At 37.5% G+C, this 24,479-nt stretch overlaps 1 protein-coding gene across 1 annotated transcript in view; it reads left to right on the top strand.

Moving 5' to 3' along the window:
• Positions 1–24,479, top strand: part of LOC127629944 (serine/threonine-protein kinase NLK-like) — an 85,217-nt gene that overhangs the window by 47,870 nt on the left and 12,868 nt on the right. Inside the window, exons 4-7 of the mRNA XM_052107266.1 lie at positions 12,391–12,497; positions 14,396–14,481; positions 17,175–17,384; positions 19,124–19,225. Coding sequence (XP_051963226.1) covers positions 12,391–12,497; positions 14,396–14,481; positions 17,175–17,384; positions 19,124–19,225 — 505 coding nt within the window. The remainder of the gene's footprint in view (positions 1–12,390; positions 12,498–14,395; positions 14,482–17,174; positions 17,385–19,123; positions 19,226–24,479) is intronic.

The raw sequence follows: 24,479 nt of genomic DNA, 5'->3' as shown, positions 1-24,479 counted from the left end.
ACAATAGTATGCAATATAAACACGTTTGCGAGCAAGGAGGTCTACAAACCTGACTCCTTTACACCAGTTCTGTCTGAAGGATTGGGTCAGAATTCCAGCAACTTATTGTGAAAAGCTTGTGGAAGGCTGCCCAAAACTATTTAAAATAATAACAATGTGTATGTAAACTTCTGATCCACTTGGAATGTGATGAAAGAAATTAAAGCTGAAAAAAAAATCTTTCTGCAATTATTGTGACATTTCACATTCTTAAAATAAAACTGTGATCCTAGACAATCTGAAAGAAATTTACCAATGTTTGTCAATTAGTGAAGTGTGTAAATGGTGAGCTTTTAAATTTGAGTGTGAAAAATTCCAAAAACATACACTTCTCCTTTATTAATTTGGGCTGGGTAAAACATTGATTTTCTAAATTGATCTTGAATTGATCTTCATTTAGAACGATAACTATTCTTAAAATCCCAAGATCGTTCTTTTAGTTTTACTTTAAATCTTACTTCAGTTGATTATTATATCTTTTAAATAAATAGCAATTGTGCTGCATTGCTTGGGCCCTTTTTTTTTTTTTAAACAATATTTTAGGAATGTACAGGTTCCCTGTATAACTTACAGTTTTAGTTGAAAATGTATTTCATATATAAACAAATGGGATATTATAACTAAACTTTACCCAAATGAATCGGAGTCAAATCATATCAAAACCGATCTGAATTGAGAGCTCAATCTTATTAAATTGAGGAATCTTTATTAATACCCAGTCCTACTAATAACATCAGGGAAGAATAAATGATAAAAACAAAATACTGAATATTGGCCAATACAGATATACAGTCATGGATATGCTGTGCTGCTCCACTCCTTTGTTTTATTTCAGCTTGTTTGGCACATAAAGTCTTCAGTTTTCGTGTCCTCCCTGTACATACTTGTATAATCCTCTTAAACCCATTTTAGGATGATGAATTCTGTGATATTCTGTTTCCTGTTTTCCTCACATCACATATTTATGCTTATGAGTGGTTGAGAACACTGCAAAACTCCTTCGACCATTTTTAAAAATGTGTATCTCCATGGCCATAGATTGAAGACAGATTTGTTCCCAGCTTGAGAAAGTGGCAGAATGAAACAATAGCTTAAAGATTACAGAGCTCCAGCAAGGAAAGGGCATTTGAGGTCTTGGTTTAGTACCCATTTTAAATTGCTGCCCATATGCTTTTTCTTATCCCTTTATGTGTCGTTGCTAAAGTTGGATTAAGCTGAACATGATGTTTAGAGGTGATGGTTTGTCTTGTGCTGTGCTTGAGTACTGTATATTTTTGGTAAGGGATCATCCAAAAGGCTTATGGGAACTAGTATGCCGGCTGGCCCCACCATCTAGGATTCAGGCAAAGAGGCCAAGCTGAAAAAGTCCACCATGAACTTCCATGCTGTTCCAAGCTGGTTCATGATGGTTAGTGCTGCTTTGCTGATCTAGTTGGTTAACCAGCAAAGTCATGTTGATTACCAGCAAAAATGCAGATTAACTGCCTAAAGCACCTTCTGCAAGTCATTTTAATAATGAGCATTTTTCAAAGAACTTTTAAATATCAAGTGGGTTTTATGGATTCCGAGTTGGACCGTCTTCCTGTTAAATTAGCTGGAATTTCTGGAACAAAAAGCCTTTGTGTTAATTAGCTGGTAGATTTATCCTGCACTTTGTATTTTTAGACATTTCTCATGCAGCGTGACCGCTTAATGTGTTCTGGATTGGGCTTCATTTCGCTAAATTTGGAATCATATTAAAGAAATGTAGAATTAGCAAATAACACGGTGCACAAGTTAATCTAGAAAAAGAATGGGTGTATGTGCCAAGCAACATACATTTTACATTTTAAGCTGATGCGCAATGATTGATTTTGTTTTGGCTTCGATGGTGCTTAGAGGTGTAATGTGCTGTCACTCATAGTGTGGTTGCATTTGTCCATGTGCCACAAGGTTTAAAGTGGACATGGATTTTGCTTGCTTTCTTTGAAACAAAGGTATGGAGAAATGACCTCTTAATGCGATTTGATGTTCAAAAGAATCCCAGATGGGAATTGTGATAGAAATCAAGTATTTTTCAGCCTATGTAAGGCACATTTTAATTACCAGTGATCCACACCAAGTCTTAACTATCACCAAAATACAAAATGAGACATTTTTGTTTGCAAGCGTTCTTCATATGTGGTTCAAAGTGGAGCTAAGGTTGATGCCCTGTTGGGAATCATCAATGTGGCTTCATGATTTCTGTTGGAAAGCTGATAGCCATAGTCTACTGGCAGATTGTGGAAGATTTGAGATTAAGAGATTTAATGCCCATTACAATGGAAATGCAACCTATGTGGGGACTAGTTCTTTCAAATAGTCAGCCTCCCATTTAGACTTTGGGAAACTTTTAATGTTACTTGAATTGGTGCCATTTTAATCCATTTAATCTTTATACTGCTGAACTGAAGCATTATATTGTTATATTTTGTTTTCTTTCCTAAGATGGAAATACATTTATTTTGAAAGGAAAATAAGTATATATAATGTCATATTTCAGCACTTTCATAATTTGCTATTAATTATGATTAAAACATTTTTGATTAATTGTGATTTTTAATTAACTGACAGCACTATTAATTTCATAATGCTTTGAGCTGCCAATAAAGTACAGTGCTCTTGGCTCTGTTTGGGCAAGCTTATGGCTCTTTGTCATTTATGGTGTTTTCCATATATTTTAATCCTAAAGAAGTATAGCAAATGGCCCTTTCAGTGTTTTTATTTAGACAGACAAAGAAAAAGCTATAAAGAAATTTGAAAGGTGTGCATTGTGCAGTTGTAAAATGTATCGTAGTCCCCACTCTGCTGCAGACACTGTCGCATTACTTTTTTCTTTCTCATTTGCATGCGTCTGACTTCTACCAAACAAGCGTAATTAATGTGCACTTTTAAAACAGGTGCAGAAGAACTTTCATATTCTGTGTGATAATGTTCCCACTTGTTGCCACTATCTTTGTTCTGCTAAACTTATTTATTTTCTTATTTTTGAGTCACTCCACACTCAATAATTGTAGACAAAATACAAGTAGTATACTTTTCCATAGTGCATTTTTTTTTTTTTTTTACATTTATTGGGCAATATATAGTTTTTATGACCAAATAATTTTTGGAAATAGGCCCTCAAGTTAATAATGCCAATATTGAAAATGTATTTCTATCCCCATTGTATACGTTGAGTTTTAGATTTCAGTTCATGATGAGGACAGTCAAGCTGCAGGATAATTTTCACATTTTTCTTCAAATTGCCTAAATATTTATATACAATTTAAATCTGAAATTGTATGTTCATTTTATGTTCCAACTAAATGATAAAAATATAAGCTACAAAAAGGGCTGTAAAATTACACTTCACATCAACTACTTACACAAACACACATTTACACACAAAGTGTAATAATATGCTAATAAAAATCCCACACCCTAGTACCCTGGGGTCTCTGTGGTCCTCAGCAGACCTCTTTGGAAAGGTTATTTCATACAGCAGTGCTGCTGTGATTCCAGTCTAATTATATCTTTTGCTGAATGGCATCTTTCTGAGTGACTGATGTGTGGATTGTGCTCTATTCTCCTTGTCAAAATGCCTGTTATTTCTTCATCTGACTGCTCAGAAGCCATTTCATATATGTTGCATTTTATCAGCCACCTGCGGTGAAAGCATTTCAGTTAATCAGTCATTGTTTGTATTAAAAACAGATTTCCTTAGAAATCAGATAGGAATTTCTAAAGTGAATTATTTTCTCTTTTGATATATTATAGTTAAACTTGGTTTAGCTTTGGTTCAAAGCTTTGTCAGTAGGTAAAGTGGTAGTTTGTGAAAACAAATGGAGATTCTTTTGATTTTGCTGCAGCTCTTAACATACAACAGCATGGATTTGAACAACATGAGCAGTGGCATGCACAGAAGAGGGGTAGCAGCCTTTCTCCTTTTATGCCCAAATTTAAAGTTGCCCTTCTGGTCATCCAGAAAAAGAGAGAAAATCTAATAGCTTTAACAGCACGTGCTACAGCATATCGGATCATCGGAGTTCTGTTGCCTCAGACAAGTAACTGTTCAGACAGAAAAGTCCACTCTATTTATTGTATGCTAAGTTCATTAAAAAATAGTATTTCTGGCATCACACACTTGGGAGGAGAAGGGAACATTTTGAGTTTCATTTGCTCACAATGAACGCAATCCATCTCAGCGAGCACTGTGTCAGCGCAGGCTCAGCCCAGGCAATAACGGCGCTCGTACTGAACGGACGAAGCCACTTTATATGGAGGAGAGGAGGCACGCAAGGTTGAGTCAGCGACAAACTCGCCTAAAATGTCTGCCCTCTATTTCTGTCCTTGCGTGCCTCACTTTTTTTGGAAGACACAGGAGTATAGTGGAAGGAAAGTGGAGCGGCTTCTACTTTTAGAATGAATGGGAGCAGAGAGCAAATCTTCTTGAGTTTCATGCATTTACAGTGAAAGTAATCTGTCTCAATGAGCATCGCTTATATAAAACAGCTCGTGCCAGTCAGGCAGAAGGCCATATATCTCACAGTGTGGAAAACATTTGCAAAACCCATCTTGAAAAGGTGCCGTTTAAGGAAAAGTTCACCCCAAAATGAAAATTCTCTCATCATTTACTCACCCTCATGCCATCCCAGATGTGTATGACTTTCTTTCTTCTGCAGAACACAAATTAAGATTTTTAGAAGAATATTTCAGCACTGAAGGTCCATACAGTCCATCAATTGTGTTCTGCTGAAGAAAGAAAGTCATACACATCCGGGATGGCTTGAGGATGAGTAAAGGATGAGAGAATTAAAATTTTGGATAAACTATTCCTTTAATCAAACAGCTCTTTTATTTATTTTTCATTCAGTATAACACACAACAACAATCACAATGTGTGTTTCAAACACGGAAGTGATAAATATACACTGTTCATCTGAGCACAAATAATCCACATGCTGTTAAGGTGTGCAGACTCAACGACGAAGCGAATATTCAGCCGTCCAGAGCATGAGAGATGTTAATGTGATCCTGAAGAGAAAAATTATTATGAAATGGCGCTGTGCTCTGTGTTATATGCCCGAGATGACTCGCGCATATCTGTCAATATATTTCCAAAATTTTAAAGGGCTTCAGAGATCATCACTCGTGGGAGGAGTTCCCATATTGTCAGCTACTGATACTGTGTTGAAGTGACCGACTTCAAAGGGAACATGTGTGGTTTTTAGTGATATACCTCTGAAGTGTTTGTGTGAAAATGAGAACAAGTTTGAACATGCAATAGGCAGCAACATTTTCATTGAAACAGACTTAAATTTGGGTTGATTCTGACTAAGAATGTACAAATAGAAAATATATCATTTCAAAATGAATTAGAAATAAAACAAACATTAACCCTGGTGAATGGACCTCAAAGCAGCCTTAGCAGGCTATTTATAGCAAGAACAGTTACACTAGACTCATATACCTGCCTAGGCTGTTGAGTAAGCAACTCACTTGCCTATAATGCATCTTTTATTAAATAAACTCAAGAATGTCAAGAAGTTTGCATCTGCGAAGTTCTTGTTGCCTCTACCTTGTCTTTGATTCAGTTGTCACAAGGTTGCTATTTTAATAGGATGTGGAATTCTCAGTGGTATGTCTAGAAAAGTGCCTTTTAACCAGCGTTGACTCAGTACAAGGCTGTTTCACATTGTGCATTGCTGTGATTGCTACAGTGTTTGGGTAAGATGAAGAGTTTGGTAGTTCTTGTGCAGGTGAGACAGGTATGTGTTGTACTAAACACAACATGGCAGAACAAGATGTGAAAGCTTCAGTGGAAGAGCAGAGTTTGGGTAAATAAAAAACTTGGTATTGCGTATTAAGATTTAGGGAGCTTTTATCTGGAATACAGTTTGCTTTTATACTGGTGGGATGAAATTTATATAGGTTTGGAACAGCATGAGGGTCAGTAAGTGACTAAATGAAAAAACAAAAAGAAGAAACTATCCCTTTAACATTTAGTGAAAAATATAGAATATATTTCTTTCTAATACACATAAAAAAATTATATATATCTTTTTAAATTATTATTATTATTATGTTTTTTTTTTATTATAATTTTTTTTTATTATTATTAAAAATTGGCAAGGCAGGTACAAATCTGAACTACTGGCCAGCAAAAAAAGTCCTTATCGTAAGCCTGGTCCTTTTTGTTAAGCCCTGCCCAGTTTGTTATACAGTGCCTACATTGTTCTGAATGACTCTTTAAAAGCCTGAGATATGATTTCACCTGCAGAACTAATGCTTTTTTCCCTCTGTTGCTGAGGCAGGAAGTTCAAAATGTGAAAGATAAAAGGCTACAATGGCCAATGGGCTGACAGAAGCAAGGTGCGCTGGGTTTAATTACTGAAAAGACTGTGGCAGCAGAATTAGCAGATTCCCCCCTCCAGGTCTCTGAGCAGGTCAATTAGCACCCAGCAATGCTGTGAAATACACCTCCCTCCATCTGCATCTGGCAGCGATTACACCTTGCTATTATGTGAGGGGTATTTGTGAAAGCCGTGTTCAGTCTCACTCATGGCCCCGCTTTCTGTGTGAGATTTTGTGTTTATATAAATTCACATATCTGTGAGTGTATAGGCTAAGTGTTAGCTGCATGTGTTATATGTAGATGTGCAGTGTGTACATGTGCAGTGTGTTTATGGGTGGGTACATGCGTGTGTGTGTGGACTGCCATATAATGGGTCTTAAAAGGGTTGTAACGACGGGATAGGTGTTTCTAAGGAAAAGGGAAGCTGTTGTCATTACCCCTTCTGTTTTGTTAAAATGGAGAGACATTTCAACAAGTTGAAATCATTCTAGGGACCAGATTCTACACTTTTGTAGCATTAAATGTTTTTTTCCTTGAATTAAATGGATTTGTATTTGTTTGTACCTTTTAAGACTTTGCCTACTCACTCTAAAACAGACAGAGCACTTGATGTGGCATTACTGTATGAATGTGCCCTTTGCTAAAGGCAAAGTACACAATGCGAGTTCTGGCACCCGGGAGGTTGTGAGCCCCAGCACATGTTACACGTTATAGATGCAGGGGTGCATAACACGACTTTACTATCTGGCAAATTCCTAATCAATCGCATTAATTTTCACGCTAATTATTAAAAAACATAAAGCCAGAAAAGGAGATTTAATTCCATGTGGCGAAGATTTAGAAATAAAAGAAGACTGGTACAGGCAGGTGCTGCGTTAATTGAAGACTCTCCATATAGCGCCCCCTTTTGGAGTGGGTGCAACCCCCTTTTGGAGTAACCCCACCCTATTCTGGAGATTCCGCCCCCATTTGGAGTGGTGGTGGCATATTGGGCTAAAGCACATAACTGTTAATCAGAAGGTCACTGGTTCGATCCCCACAGCCACCACCATTGTGTCCTTGAGCAAGGCACTTAACTCCATGTTGCTCTGGGGGGATTGTCCCTGTAATAAGTGCACTGTAAGTCGCTTTGGATAAGAGCATCTGCCAAATGCATAAATGTCAATGTCAAATGTCAATTTGGAAATCTCGGGTCTGCAGCTATATCTACTTGGGTTGTAACGCCTTCTTGATTGGTCAACTTCAGGTAGATCGACAAATCATCTCGTTCAACCGCACACACCTCAACAATTCAAGCCGACAGTGCCCACATTTTTAGACATTTAAAAAAATTATTGGGAGCTGCTCGTAAGCAACTCTGCTCTGCTTGTGATTCCTCTCACACAATGCAAGCCGCAATGACACGAGCACCTATGATCAGGAGCTCGCAGGACAGGTGAAAATCGCACTGTGTACACCCGCCTTAACAGTCTTTTGGAAGGGCCCTTTGTGCAAACTTTTTTTTTTTCTTAATTTAGTTTGGAAAGATACTTTGAGTGGTGTCCCCTCCCCATAGTGCCCTTTTAAAGGCACAAAAATACAGTTTGGAAAATGCCCTAAATGTAAATATCATTGTTAATATTTTCTCGTCCACTCTGAAATGTACGAAAACACTTAAATTCCCTTACTGCACATGCAGAAAAATGTAAGAAGTATGGTCCTGCGTCATTTCCATGTGTGGTCTGAAATACATTTGTCCTCGTTTTCTGCTGCCAAACTTCCCGTCGCCTTTGAAGGAATGCAATGTGAAGGTTGTACAAAGCAACATTTATCTTTAAAAGCTCTATCAAAGTTGATAGCATACACAACAACACTGCTACAACACGCGCCACCATCTTGATTGTTTTGTTTTGAATAGATCGCAAGACTGACATGACAACAGATATGTCATCGTTTTCAAATATCTCCTGACCACATGTGTCTCTCCACCTCTACCCACAGTCAAGCTGTGAAAGTTGGCATAGTGTCCCGAGAACACAGGTTCCATGCTAATTTAGCATGAGAGAACATTTTCAAATGATTTATAATACACTGTGTATAAACCTAATACTAAAGCTAATTTGTGGTCATTTTTATTTTTAGTTAGTCATTTTTTGCTAATATGTTTTCATGTAGTCTTCATTGTAGTTAACACTACCACACACTTTGCTCCCTTTAGTCCCCATTATGATTTGTCTGTACAGTATGTATGTTTCTGTGTCAGTTCTAACACTCTGTGGAGAACCAAGTTTGGAGCATGTGTAATTTGCATTTCAGTGAAGCAATCAAGCATAGCCGTCATTTGCATGAGGCTAATTAGGCATGTGACAAAAGCCCTCTGTTCTCAAGTGATTATCGAATATTGCGTGGAGGTCTGCTTTGAGATCTCAGCAGGTCTGCTTTTGAGACACAGAGAATTGTTTAAAAGTCTCACGTGTGTGATTTTAACAGTGAATAATTTTTTGCCCTGCTGTAAAAAGGTAACACATTTTCTAGCATGATATATTATTGACTTGAAATGGCAGGTTAACTCCTAGTTAATGTTGAGATTGATTTGTTACACTTTTGTACAAGAATCATGTTTCAAGTCTGGAGTGTAAAATAGGGTTTGTCCATCCTGAAAAGGCTTTATCTGGATTCTAAGCTTTATACGTTACTAAATACTCTGGGAAATCCAGTTTGTGTGGCAAATTTACAACAAAGCCCTGCTATTGCCCTTCTGTCATGTTGTAATGTTTTATTATCCTGTGAAGAGCTATTTACTGGATATTGCTGTTGATGGAAGAAGTGCATTTTAAAATCTATGAAAGAAAAAGGGGGAGAATTTGGTTTTGATACGTAAGCTGTCAAAATATAGTGTCAGAACTAGATCGTTTCATTTTTTAAAAAACAAAAAAAATACGGGAGTGGTGCTTGCCCATGTTAATGTGCCCAGATAATGCTAAGGTGTTTGTGGTTGCCAGGGCATTTCAGCACGTTAAAATGCAATTGCTTTGGTGCTCTGTGTGTTTGCTGTGGCATTGCAAAGTGGTTGCTAGGGTATACTAGATACTCACTTCCCATATTAAAAGAGTCTACTCCCATGTTTCTATTCATGTTGGCTCAAGCTTGAGTTCATGGACATTTTCTACCCATTTTATCATCTACCAAGTTAAAATCGTAAGTCAAAAGTAATTACTTAGAAAAGTAATAGCACACCTGTCCTTTACAATCCACATGATTTGAGGTATAACATTTTTTGTAGGATGGGTGTTGCACTGAATTTAATTTTGAAAACCCCTTGCCCTAAGAATGAGCAATTGTAATGGTGATGCCTTAGCAAGCACCTCTAAATTTGGAGCAAGAGCTCAGCTCACACATATATACACACATACAGAACTTGCCTAACAGTCACAGAAAGGAGAAGAGAGAAGCTTCCCAGACAGCGAAAAAAAAATCTGTGTCAATTTGTAGAGACACTGTGAAAGATTGCATAAAAACACTTGTGAGACACTCTTAGAGCTGAGAAAATCCTAGCAAGTGTTTTCATCTCAAACTCTTGTGAAAGAGTACATAAAAAATGTAAATTACATGTAAAATGTTGGGGGTGAGGTTGACCCAGCAGACCATCAGTCATGCAATCCTGCATGCTCAGCTGAAGTTATTCCCTAGCACACACATACATACACACACAAACTACTAACACAATCACAGTGTAGATGACAGGTTCAATGTCAGATCCACAGTTTGGTCCACCACAGTTCTGGACCCCACTGTACATCTATCAAACCTTGTATAGCATCCTATGTACCTCTGCCTGCCAGTGACTGCCAGTGCTTGAATGGACGAGTGTCAAATAGCAGCTCCTCATTGTGTGTTTATAAAAGGAAGATCACAGCCAGTTTGTCTTTGCCAGGAAGTCCACCCACACTTTCTCCATCGCTCTTATTTAATGACAGGAGATGTGTTGAGTCTCTGCTCGAATGTGTTTTGCTAAAGTTGGTGTTTGTTTGGACAGACTGGAAGTGCTGGAGCAGATAATTGCTCCTTGTTCGTTCTTTAGAACATAAATGAGTCATAATGTATGTTTACAGTTGAAGGTTATACAACATAATATTCTTCTTGACATAAAGGTCAGACCTACAGTAGTTGTTCGAAAGTGACCATTCTCTGGTTTGTGTTTCTGAGCTGGATCAAGTGACAAAGAGCAGCTTATACGTGTGTGATATATTTATTTATTTTAGTCGTCGAATTGTAATAGTGGACTTTAGAGCTGTTTAGTTTGTAGTTTGTAGAATTAAGCCGTGAGTTCCATCTGGAATAAGGTTTATAGAATTGTGTTTTTCCAAATTTATGAGTAAAAGAATGTCTGTGGATGACATTGAGACTTTCACATTTTGTAAAAAAAAAAAAAATGTATTACACGGTCATATCTACTATGTGATTTTTGAAGTTGCTGTGTTTCAGGAGTGTATTAGCAATTTTAAGCCTGTTCACACCGTCACTAGAAATGTTGCATAAAGAAACAGCTGTCCACAGCATCCACAGGATCTATTATGTCCAGTATATTTATTTTCGCCATGTCCTGGCCATGCCTGCTTGAACCCTGATGACTGAAAATCAAACATGAATATTGAAGTTTAAATGTAAAACAAAAATGTAAAATGCATGTTGCATCTTTAATAAAAACAGAAAAAAACATGACTGCTTAAAAATGTATGTTTGAGTTATGACTATGTAAATGTTGTAGAACAAAATATAAAAGCCTCTTAAAGTTATGAAGTTATTTTACTCATAAAGTGGAAAACCACTGTTCTAAAAACCTATTAAGAATTAGCCTTCTGGGTTGGCCTATAAATTAACGTTACAACTGAACAGCTCTATTAGCATCAAATATGTGCATTTTCCTCTAGAGCCAGACACGGTATCATTCATTCAGCCTGATGGTCACGTCGTAATGAAGTGAATTATGGTGATAGTAGTTGAGCTGATTGGATTACATTGCCTCTAGGATTCAGCTCACTTGATGACTGTTGTAACACTTTCCATGCATGTCTTCCTTATCTTCATTCATCACTAAGTAATGTCCACATCATCACACCCTAATGTTTCTGTAAAGCCTCCCAAACCTGCTCTTCCACAGGTGCTGTAAACAGACTGCAGGTACCAGGATTTGCTCTTCCTGTACTATAGAATGTAATGATGTCATGCAGCCAAAAGCAATTTTAGCTTTAAATTTGGAAGTTGCTAACTACATTGAAGCTATTTCTTGGAAGGCATACCAAAACTCATTGTAGTCATTTGTTGAGTTTTAAAAGGTTTCACAGGTTGTAATTTTTCAGCACATATCTTGAAATCTGCTCTCTGCACGTTCATGTGCGCTTTGAAAGAAGCTCTTTCACAGTTCAGAGAACTTGCATTGTTTAGCGCTAACAATGCAGGTTCTTAAATGAACATAAACAAGAAAGTTCCTGTAATATGAGTTTGAAATGATACATGGGTGAATGCCTGTAAAAGATGACATCATTTTTATTTTTGTTTGAATTAAGCTTTTATTTTTTGCAGTTCTTAATTAGCAACTTGTGTTTAAGTGTCAGCCATGCTACATTGAGTTTACTAGCTTTAATTACTTTCCAAAACTGAAACCATAGTCTTTAAAACAGCGCTATTGTGATTGTTACAAAATTTGTTTAAAAAAAACTACATTTAAGGCAGGATTTCATTATATTTTACATCTGTAAAATTAGGGATAATCAGATAATGATGCATGGCTAACACTCTAGATTTCATTGTGCTCTAGTTTTGGAGTGCCGCTTTTGGCAAATGCTAGTCCTCTTCAGCGTTCACCCTCTCCACTTCCTTGTGACCTCTCCAAAAGCGCTGTTTTAGTTGAGTGCTAATGCTGTCCCTCATTTGGACTGTTGCTGTTGTGGTGCATGTGTGTGAACTTCCTGCTGGTATTCTTGGCATGAATGTTTACCTTGACACACTCACTGCAGTTATGTGGTGACGGAGCTGATGCAGAGTGACCTCCATAAGATCATCGTGTCTCCACAGCCCCTGAGCTCTGACCATGTTAAAGTCTTTCTCTATCAGATCCTCAGAGGTAAAATACTAACACACACACACACACACACACACACACACACACACACACACACACACACACATATACATACATACATACACTCACAGACAGACTTCTCCCTCAGCCCTTCTTTTCAAAATCTGTCTCAACCACATCTTCAGAGGTCAGACACACACATTCTCCTCACTCAATTTTTCTGACATACACATGTTTGTTTTTTCTGTCATGGTTGGGACCTTCCATTGACTTCTGTTGTTTTATATTAAGGTTAGGCTATTATAGATTTTTCTATCCCTAAACTTAGACTAATCCTCATACAAACCTTTTTGATGTATTATTTAGTGTTTTAATGGTTATTAAGATCATTGGTCTCTAAAATGGTTGGATATTCTTACCCTTGCAAAAAAATCGAAACTAGCAGCAAACTTTTTATTTTCACAAGCAAATTAGATTTTATTGGCCACAAATGTTTTCCAGAAGTTTGCAGCTCGTTGCTGGAAGTGGTAAACCTCTGGAAAACCTTTTGGCAACTATGGACAATTTGCCGCAAGTTTGCAGAAAAATCTCATTTGCATGGGGAAATTATCACTGTCAAATTTCCGGCAAGTTTGCAGCTTTTTAGGAAAAAAAATAATAAATTGGTAACATTTTACAATAAAGTTTCATTTGTTAACATTATTCGATGCATTAGGGATCTAACTAGGCATTAGTGATGAACTAACAATTAACAATATATATTTTACAGCATTTATTAATCTTTGTTAATGTTAGTTAAAGGGTTAGTTCACCCAAAAATGTGTGGTGTATATAACTTTCTTCTTTCAGCCAAACACAATCGGGAATTAATATTCTGGCTCTTCCAAGCTTTATAATGGGTGTGAATGGTACCTTAGATTTTGTAGCCCAAAAAAGCGCATCCATCCATCAAAAAAGTAATCCATACGGCTCCAGGGGGTTAACAAAGGCCTTCTGAAGCGAACCAATGCATTTTTGTAAGAAAAATATACATATTTATAACTTTATAAACTATAATCACTGGCTTCCGGTAACGTCCGTCCACGCGTTCACAAGAGAGTCGAATTCCGGAGTATGATTTATATTGATTAATATTTTGATGGATGGATGCACTTTTTTGGGCTTCAAAATGTACCATACAAAAGGTACCATACACTCCCATTATAAAGCTTAGAAGAGCCAGGATATTTTTTTAATATAGCTCTGATTGTGTTTGGCGGAAATAAGAAAGTCATACACACCTAGGATGGCAAGAGGGTGAGTCAATTATGGGATAATTTTCATTTTTGGATGAACTAACCCCTTAATAAACATAAAATAGTTTGTTGTTTTTCATGTTAGTTCATAGTGTATTTACTAATGATAAAACATAACTTTTGATTTTAAAAATGTATTACTACGTATATGTTTAAATTAACATTAACCAAGATTAATAAAATAACTGTAAACGTATTGTTCATTGTTAGTTAATGTTAACTAATGGTGTTAACTAATGCTAACAAATGGAAACTTATTGTAAAGTGCTTATTCTATCCAATTTATGATGTTCCCAAAGGGGTATTTTGACACATATAGCTAACTTTCTGTGTAAAGTTTTGTCCCCACTGTATGTACAAGTAAACCACATTCACTCCTCTCCACCTTTTGTTCCTTTAAACATGGCAATATTTTTCTCTTCTATTCAGTTCTCACAAAGAAAATGTGGTTACACACCGCACACTTTTATGGTGATTTGACATTATTAGCCTTCACAAAGCTCCTGAGTGAAATTGTACCTTTGTTACAAAGTCTGTTTATGTGTAAACTGAATTAGATTTCAAACTAAACAGATGTGACTCACATCAGTACAGATTGTGTTCGGAAAATGTCTATAATTCAGTGGCTGATTATGTTGTCCACAGGATTGAAGTATCTACACTCAGCTGGTATTTTGCACAGAGATATCAAACCTGGCAACTTACTGGTCAACAGCAACTGTGTACTTAAGGTTAGTGGTAAACTAGTCAAAATAGTGATGTTTATAATTTTTTGATGTTAGATTCAAAGTCTTTACTCTGCTTTTTTGGCTTTTTATTTAGCTTAACCTTTAGATGCTGTTTTATAGTTTTTCTTTCATCCATATTATTCTATGTATGGGTATATAACATCATATGCATAACATATCCATTACTCACCTACTCTTTCACATTATTTGCATGTGAATGGTTTTCAATAATGTAATAATAAATATGTCCATTTAAAACAAATTGTACATCAAGATTTAAGGGTAAAGTCTATATTTATATTTTAGGTGTATATTTTAGCAATTATATATAATTGGTCACCATTTATTTTAAGTTTTCCACCATTTTTAATCACCTTTTTAGCCTTTATGAAGTTCACTTAAATAATAACAGTGTGACGAATGAATTTAAGTACAAGTATGCTATGTAGATTCTCAATTAATATGAGGAAATAAAATTGTATTATTTGTATTCATTAATTATTAATAAGATTATTATTATTTTGTTTAAAATGATGTTAGGAAAAGTAAAGTGTCACACTGCACTTGTTTTTGGTTTTTTTTTTTTTACTCTTTAAGCTCTTTTATACTGGCTTTTTTGTCCTTGTCCAGCCCTGCTTTCTTTTAACAATATGACTCCAGCCTATGGGCCATGAATTATGTTTTTAAGCTTTGTAACTCATTTCTTTCTTATGAGGGGCAAGGCCACTTCATATCTGTCTTGCCAGGTCTACAGTTCCAGCTTGCACACACTCATACAGACACACACACACATACACAATCTGTGGCTCCCCTTGGGATTGATTCATCTGCTCAGTTCCTGACATAAATCTTCATTTTAGATCCCAGAGAGAGAGAGAGAGAGAGAGAGAGAGAGAGAAAGAGCTAGCTCAGCTGCAATAGAAAAAGCAGGAAAGAAATCAGAAATACAGTGAAAGAAAGATTTTCTGTGTGCATATTTGTGCTGAATTTGCCAGGCAGAAAGAGAAATGTGCTTAAGGGGCAAGCGGGAATAGATCATGCTTTTGGGCAGCAGAGAGAGAGAGAGGGAGAGAGAGTCATTTAGCATGCACTGCTTCATTTAGTCCTTTATCCCCATTTCCGAAAAGGATGAGCGTTTCGCTCATTTTAGCTCTGACTTGGCAGACCTTATCTTAGCAATAAAACATGCAGTCTGATTAAAGAGATAACCCAAAAATGACACATCTGTCATCATTTACTCACCATCATTCTGTTCAAAATCATATGGCTCTCTTTCTTCAGTAGAACACAAAAGGAGATGTTATGCAGAATGAAAGCCACAGTCACCATTCACTTTCATTGTACTGAATAAAGATGTAATAAAGGTCAATGGTGACTGAGGCTGTCACCAGACTGTGGAACATCATAAGTATAAGTAATTGATTGTTTTTGGGTGAACTATCCTTTTAAAAAGTCTAGATAAACTCCTCGCTTAGTGACTAGTCAGTCTTCCTAACCCGTCCCTATTTATGAGGCTTATTCCTATACAACTGAATTGTCATTATTTGTTTAGTTTCCTGGCTCCCTAGCTTGTCAAGGTGCAATTTTTCGACTCTCAATTGTGGTAGTAAGTGATGTCTTTCTAAAAAAAAAAAAAAAAACTGGAGCTCTTCATGTTGAGTAGACTATTGTGGTCCTACACTAATCTCCCACCTCTCAAACTGCCTGTCACTCTTTCCAAAAAAAAATTTCACACTGGCCAGGATAGAACAGAGGATACTCATCATTTCATAAAAGTGTGTTTAAGCAGTACTTGCAAGATTTGAATTTGTCTTTACAGTAGAAGGAATGTAAAATCAGGCCATTGATTGAACTGGGTTGAGCTATATGGATAAATTGCTAGTAATGTATTACGTATCCTTTGGTGCCATTCTAAAAGAGAGAGGAGAGAATAGAAGGGATTTTTTTTATGATTTATTTATTTCCCAAGAGCACTTTCAACTCAAGTTCAATGGAAATTGGGAAATGATGTTAACAGTGCTTTGTTTAATTGTTTGGTTAAAGGGATTTTTCACCCAAAAATTGTAATTATCTCACAAACAAAGATTTTTAGAAGAATATTTAAGCTCTGTAGGTCCTTTCAATGCATATAAATGGTTGCCAGAACTTTGAAGTTCCAAAAATCACAAAGGCAGCATAAAATGAATCCATATGACTCCATTGGTTTAATTGATGTCTTCTGAAGAAATGCAATCACTTTGGGTGAGAAACGGATCGATATTTAAATTGTGAAAGTGGAGATTTATAGTAAAAAAGGATAAACAAATATTGATCTGTTTCTCACCCACACCTATTATATGGTTTCTGAAGACATAGACTTCAGGTCAACTCAGGTCAACATTCACTTGCATTGAAAGGACCTACAGAGCTGAGATATTCTTCTAAAAATCTCAGTGTGTCTTCTGCAGTAGAAAGAAAGTCATACAAATCTTGGATGACATGAGGGCGAGTAAATGATGAAAGAACATTTTTGAGTGAACTATCCCTTAAATATGTGATTGCACCTTTCCACCTAAATTCCACCTTTTTTTGCCTAATGTTTTTAAAATGGCTCTCAAACCGTTTTCAATTATATTTTCTATGTGTGTCAACTAATACACTCCATATAACAATTAATCAACCTATCAAGTGTGTAAATAATCCTAAATTCTGCACAGATTTGTGACTTTGGTTTGGCGAGAGTGGAGGAGCTGGACGAGTCGCGTCACATGACCCAGGAGGTAGTGACGCAGTACTACAGAGCGCCAGAGATCCTAATGGGGAGCAGGCACTATACCAACGCCATCGACATCTGGTCTGTGGGCTGCATCTTTGCCGAGCTTCTTGGCCGACGCATCCTCTTCCAGGCCCAGAGTCCCATCCAACAGGTATTCACATGTGCTAATACACAACACCCACTTTGCTCTGGGTAGAAATAGTCAATTTCACAGTGATACATGTGATTTACACAAGTTCAACATGTTCCTACATCAACATTGTTTATTGTTCTTGTAACAACATATTTATCAACCAATCATTGCCCTCTTGATTTTAAGGGGTACATTTGGGGCTAGGTTTAAGGATCCTGATTGGTTAACAAAGGAACAAACCTTTTAAGATTATGTTCTACTTGTGTAACAAGGATAGTTCACCAAAAATGAAAATTCTGTTATCATTTACTTGCCCTCATGTTATTCAAACCTGTTTGAATTTCTTTTTTCGTGGAACACAAAAAGGGATGTTTGGCAGAATCTTAGTCCATAAGGCTCAGTCCATATCATTCTGCATAACATCTCCACAACAGCATAATTTGATCAAATTAACTCATTTGTATCAATAATACAAGAACAATGCTTACAGTAGTTACAATACTTACCGTACAACATTTTTGGCAAATGTTTCACAGCCATGCTAATGAGACCGAGAGAGACAACTCTGTTGTACTGGAGCCCTAGTGTGTCCGTGACCCATAAGCGCTCTGTACTTGGATTGTGTGTTTGCCGCAAGCAGTACCAACTCTAGCATTATAGCCTTGACATATGCAGAGAAACTTCTGGTATTAGTTTGTCCTTACATTTCCAGCATTTCATAAAAATGACATATGATGCAATAACATTTTACGTTCAGCCACAGTAATTATGCGCAATGTTTCAGCCACAGTAATTATGCGCAATGTGTACCGGCCAACACTTATCAGATTCGGGGGAAATTTGGAAGGCAGATATCACCTATAAAAGGACACTTTTATTAATCTTGATGTATAAACAAGAGTTGTTCATACTTGTGGTCTACCACCATAGGTTTTTCAATGGACGATGCAGCTGATGGATGGATGGATGTATGGATGTAGTTGTATGTATTTCACATAGATTATTAGCCCCTGCAGTGAATCAGAGGCTATAGGTGTGTGTGTGTGTGTGTGTGTGTGTGTGTGTGTGTGTGTGTGTGTGTGTGTGTGTGTGTGTGTGTGTGTGTGTGTGTGTGTGTGCACAGTTTCTGTCCACACAGCCCCAAATGTGCACAGACAGCACATCGACATTCCCTTTAAGGCTCATTAAATTCTCTCCAGTAAAGAATTTGATTTACTTGAACGTGGTTCTGCTCCAGTTTGTTTATGTACAGATCAGAAAGACTGTTTCTGGTTTAAAATGTTTGCTTTTCTTCTAATTTTTCTCTATGGTTCAGTGTTTTGGGGTTTTAAAATCTTGTTCTAAATCTGTATGACTTTTTTCCGTGATACACAAAATTAGATGTGAGGCAGAATGTTAGTTCCAGTCACTATTCAGCATCTTTTTCTAAACAATGAAAGTCAATGGCTGTATTTCTGCCTCACATCTCCTTTTGTGTTCCATGGAAGCAAGAAGATCATACAGCTTTGGAACAGCATTAGGATGACTAAATGCTGACTGAATTTTCATTTTGGGTGAACTATCCCTTTAAATTTTGTGTACGTTTTAGGTAAGGGGGACTATCAGTTTGTTTGACCAATGGAAAACAGGGTAATGTCCTGGAAACCTGTTCGAAAACATGTGTTATTGTGCAATTGCCTGTGGAACTCTCCTTATTATGCATATAAAAAATGCATCTCTTCTTATTAATTCAAACTCATTTGCTCATTGTGTAACAGCTGGACTTGATCACAGATCTGTTGGGGACGCCATCTCTGGAGGCCATGAGGACGGCGTGTGAGGGGGCTAGAGCTCACATCCTGAGAGGCCTCCACAAACAGGTGAGTCTTTAATCAAATGATATCCCAAAACAAAAACAATCCCTAACCCAAAACATGCAAATGTTATTTAAAAACCAAAGAATGAGCATCATGCAAAACAATGAGTCATTAGTGAATTATATAGAAATGCTCCTATGCACTGATATCTTCGGTCCCAGGAAGCCTGATTATAAACGGGCCCTCTGGGGCTACCATGGCGACTGGCTGTTCCCGCTGAGTGACGGCACCTATTGACCGATCGTGCATCTTGTTTATGGAATGGAGTTGCTCCTCCTGCCCCCAGAGTGCAGAAATTTCCCATCAGCCTCTGCTGTAGGACTCCTGGTGCGCTGCTCGCTCTGGGCTGCTCTCGCTGTGCCTCCCTCCCGCAATCTCTTTATTTCCTTCCCTCCATCATATCCCCTGAGAGTCTGATTGATTAGTTGATGAGAGAGAGACTTATGATGGCTATTATTGGTGTATTCATGTACAGCAGTTCAGAGTGTAGGCTACTTTGTCTCTCTGTATTAAAGCAGTAATACAAAGCAGTGAAATTAACAATTAGCATTAAGGCTGATGTGTGTAATTATTTCAATGTTAAAATTCATTCCTGGGCTTTTCTGAGCTTAATATACATCTATAAGAAGCCCTTTGTAGGTTGATTTCTCAGAAAAGTGTAAACTCTGTGGTGGCACTATCAAAACATTGCTCTGTTTGTTTGAGCATTGTGACCAGCCCGACACAGCTGCATTTATCCTGGTTACATGCACTTAAGGAAACTGTTTATTCCAGGGTTTTTGCAGAAAGCGGCGTTCTGAAACATCATAACATGTGCGTGGAACAGACCGGATAACAATGTCATAAGATGGAGCCATACATTATATCAAGTCAACACAGCAGAAAGAATTCAACAACACACACACACACTGTAAATAATACCAAAATTATACACACAATGTAAAATATCGACTGCTGTCCCTCACGTCTGCATATATGCGCTCAAGTGTATTGGGGGAATCCCAGCATTTGACATAAAAGGGAAACCCCACTATTGCAGTGTAAATCACCTGCAGGTCGAGATGGAAAGTTCAGGAAACAAACATCGTAACAAACCTGAAATATCTGTAAATAAAGTGCAGCAAAGGGAAATAAAATAGTGAAGTCAACCTCAGGTGCCATGTTTGTTATTTGCACAAGTGTCGCAGTGAAATTGTGTTCATGGTTAGAAAGCTTCTTACTGACTGAGCACCATGTAAAAGGGAGTAAAGAGAAAGCAAACAACACATTGCATGTAAACACGTATGCCGATTTTAAGTCTTAAGCCGCTTTCTATCAATACATTTCTGGTGTCTGTGTAAACAAGTTCACTGACTCGACCAATGGGTTTGGGGTGGGACTATCTGTTTTTTTGATCAATGAAAGATGGGAGGATTGTTTTTGCAATTCCATTTGATGACACTAGTAGTGCAGAAATGACACAACTGACTTTTAATATGTCTGGATTTGACAAGTTAAAATGGCAAGAATTAATTTATGAAACACCAGACATAACTCTTCCATGTCTTGAGTGCTTTTGGTGCACATTTGGTACATTTAAATGCTCATGGTTTTGAGTATGTAGAAAGCAGTTCTCTGTGTTAGTGTGAGAGTGTGTGTTTGTGAGTATGTGTGATTGGTACTGGGTGTTGGCTCTGTGGCTCTAGACAGCTACGCTGAGACTGCGATACCCTGCAGAGTACAGGAACTGCGGAGCAAGGGCTGTGGACCTCAGCTTCCTGCTTTGCATCGACCTGATGCCTGGCTGCCCACCAAGAAGCATGCTTCCTTTAGACACACACAGATATGCAGACATGCACCTGCTAGACTAGAGAAAGTCTTTACCATGAAGGCCTTAGTATTAAAGAGATGGTTAAACCAAAAATAAAAATGTTCATCAATTATTCACCCTCATCGATATTCCAAACCTATATTACTTTGTTTCCTCCATTTAACACAAAAGGAGAAATTAGTGACCAGGGGCTTTTTTGTATTCTAAGTCTTATGAAGCCACACAATAACTACTAATAGGCGATACAAAAAACAATACCATCTGATGTACGAATGTCATTACATAAACATTCAGGGCACAAATTAAAATTATGTTGTGTCCTAGTGAGATTATTTAACCGCTAAAGCTGTGATTTAATGAGATAAATATATAGTTTGCATGTGCTGCGCACTTCATATGTGAGCATTTGTGAATGTGTGGGACAGTGTTGTGCAAATGCTGACTGCGCTTACCTTTTTAAAGCTCGTAGCTTGTAATTATTTAATTAAATATTAAAAATGCCTTTTGCATTTTGATAACCCCTTAGTGACCATTGAAATAAACTGTTGAAGTATGGAGTTCTGAAAAAAGAAAACAAACACACACACAAAAAAGTCATCGGAAGTATCGGTACTCATTCTCATTCTAATGGGACATTCCTAAAAGACCAAAAGACTGAAATTTAAGTCATTATTCACTGAAAATCTTGCTTAACAGCCATGGTTAATATTCACTTTCTTTTTTTGTAAAAACTTGCAGCTCGGACATTCTGCAAGATGTAACTCTTTTTGTGTTCCACGGAAGAAAGTCATACGGGTTTTTAAAAGCAAATGATGACAGAATTTGTATTTTTGGGTGAACTGTTCGTTTAAGAGGTACATAGTTTCTCTGGTCACCATTCTCCACCCTATATCTCAGCCAGCTAATCACACACAAATGTTCTCTCACTAACTCGTACTGACATTTGACTGAACTTGTCACTCAATGCTGCTTCCTGTGTGTGGTCAACAGGCCAGTAGATCAGCTGAGCTTCCCGTTACATGGAGCAGGTTTTGGAAGGGTCCCTAATGGGTCAGGAGGGTGTAGATGTTGCCACCAATCTTAATTTGTCTAAAGATGTAATCTGATCATTGCCTGATCTATGTAAAATACGCACTCATATCGAGGATTGGCTTTGCAAAGGCTATTAGATTTGTAAGCCACTTGAGCCGTATGGATTACTTTTTTGCTGCCTTTGTTCTTTTTTGAGTTAAGTGGACAAAACACCTCATACATCCTTTTTGTTACACAGAATAAAGACATTAGAGGCATGAGGTTGAGTAAATGATTAGAGAATTTACATTTTTGGGTCAACTATTCCTTTAAGGAATATTAGGAACTTAAAGTTGAAGTATGTAACTTTTTCAGTGTTAAAATACTTTCTTCTATCCCAGCTTAATATGCAGAGACAACTGTAAGTAAGCCATGCATATGTTAAAACTGTAATCACTGTATCTCTGTGGCACTATAAAATTCCTGTGTTTGTTTAGAGCGGCCCACTTGGACTCTCACCAACAATGTTACTCAACAATGGCTTTAGTTGGAGGCAGGACTATCTGATTGTTTGAACAACAGTATACGAGGGGTGTAGGCCCTATTCAGAAAGCTGTTTTAAAAACATTGTTTATTTTTGCAGTTCTCTTCAGTGGTGCTAGTGTTGCAGAAATTAAATACTTTGAAGACCAAATTTGTTTTCTTTATGGGTAACAATGCTCTTTGTTCACCATTCCATGTGGGAAGTTTGGATGAATCAAGGCAATGGAAAGTGTTTAGATGGGTAAGGTTAGCTTTACAAGATAAATCAACACTGGAGTCTTAATGACTGTGTGGTTAATATGGCACACAAGTCCTCCACCTCCAATTTTTGGAAGGTGAAGAGCATGACTAAAAGCACTAAAAAGAGGTTGGACTCTTAAGATCAATTCAGCTGCCTCCAAAGTGGGGCTCATTACTTCTGTTAATTTTGCAATGGCTCTTACATCACTAGAAAGAAAGGAAGCTTTTAGTCCCCTCTGTAGTGGAAGGACTTTATTTTAGCTTTCATTCACAGAGAGAGAGAGAGAGAGAAAGTTATGGTGTATTAGTGCTTTAGAGTTGAACATTTACAAATGAGACCTCTTTAAAATCTCAATTGTTTCTCTTAGATGACAATGGAATTTAATTGAGATCAAATGCAATCTCAGGCTTAAACGAATAGTTTACCAAAAAAGGAAAATTCTGTTGTCGTTTCTAACCTGTATGAATTTCTGTCCTATGCAGAATACAAAAGGAGATGTTTTGATGAATATCACAACCCTTCTTTACAAATACAAAGTCAATGGAAAGTGTCTCACTTTACTGTGTTTCACATAGTAAAGTCATTTCAACTCATTTCGTTATTTCTTGTCCATTTAATGACTTGTGTGGTATGTAGCTGTGTGATAAGCGGGATAATCTACAGTCAGCCAGTCATTATCACAAAATAAACTGGCCTGGTGATCCCGATGTGGAGATTATCCCTTACTTTTATAAATATATTTTTTTATGTAATATAATTTAAGTCCCCTGTATGGTGAAAGAGCAACATCTGAGGAATAAAATTGGAGCATAGTTCTGATTCAACTGAATGTGGTTACACCACTTGTATATGTAAGAGCCAGCAGACAGTTCTTAGAAACAGATGTATGCACAGGTCCATGCTGATTTTTCTCATCTTAGCAGAGAGGCAACATGATCAGATCAGATTTCTGCCTACACACTCTCTCACAGGACACACACATGCACACACTCGGGTCAGAAAGTGCTGACCCCAGTGCTGGGTGGGCTTAAAGTAAGGGCTTTTAGAAAGAGTAATAGGGGTGTTTTTTAATGCCTTTAGAGGGTCTTGAATGCAGGCCATGTGCAGAGTTGCAGCAGATGTGCCCCCCACGTCACCGGGGTCTGTGTAGCTTGGGCTCCAGCCTAAAAAAATTACTACATTTTAGTTGCTAAATTACAGAGCAAATCTAAATGGTTTTTCAGAAGCCAGATAGAAAGCCGTCGAAGGCGAATCTCAAGAATGGCCTGTGACGGGGATTTATCTGAATCTGAAAGTAGGCATCTTTCAGATCGAGAGAAATAAACCAGTCCCCCTGGCGCACATGCAAGAGGAGTTTCCTGATTGTAAGCATTTTGAACGGTCTTTTTGCGAGCACCTTGTTCAAAACCCTGAGATCTAATATTGGTCTGAGGCCACCGTCTTTCTTGGGGACAAGAAAATAACGGCTGTAAAACCCCGACTCGCTCAGAGAAGGTGGCACTCTCTCTATTGCCCTTTTGCACAGAAGGTTTGCTATTTCTGAACGAAGCATGCAGGCTGCTTCCGTGTTCACAGTAGTTTCGAGCCGCGCTCTGAAGCGGGGAGGGCGGCGATCGAACTGTAGCAAATAGCCCTGTTTTATTGTGCTTAAC

This window comes from Xyrauchen texanus, chromosome 36 (genome assembly GCF_025860055.1).
Source record: "Xyrauchen texanus isolate HMW12.3.18 chromosome 36, RBS_HiC_50CHRs, whole genome shotgun sequence".
Taxonomy (NCBI): domain Eukaryota; kingdom Metazoa; phylum Chordata; class Actinopteri; order Cypriniformes; family Catostomidae; genus Xyrauchen; species Xyrauchen texanus.
This window is presented reverse-complemented; position numbering and strand designations above follow the sequence as displayed.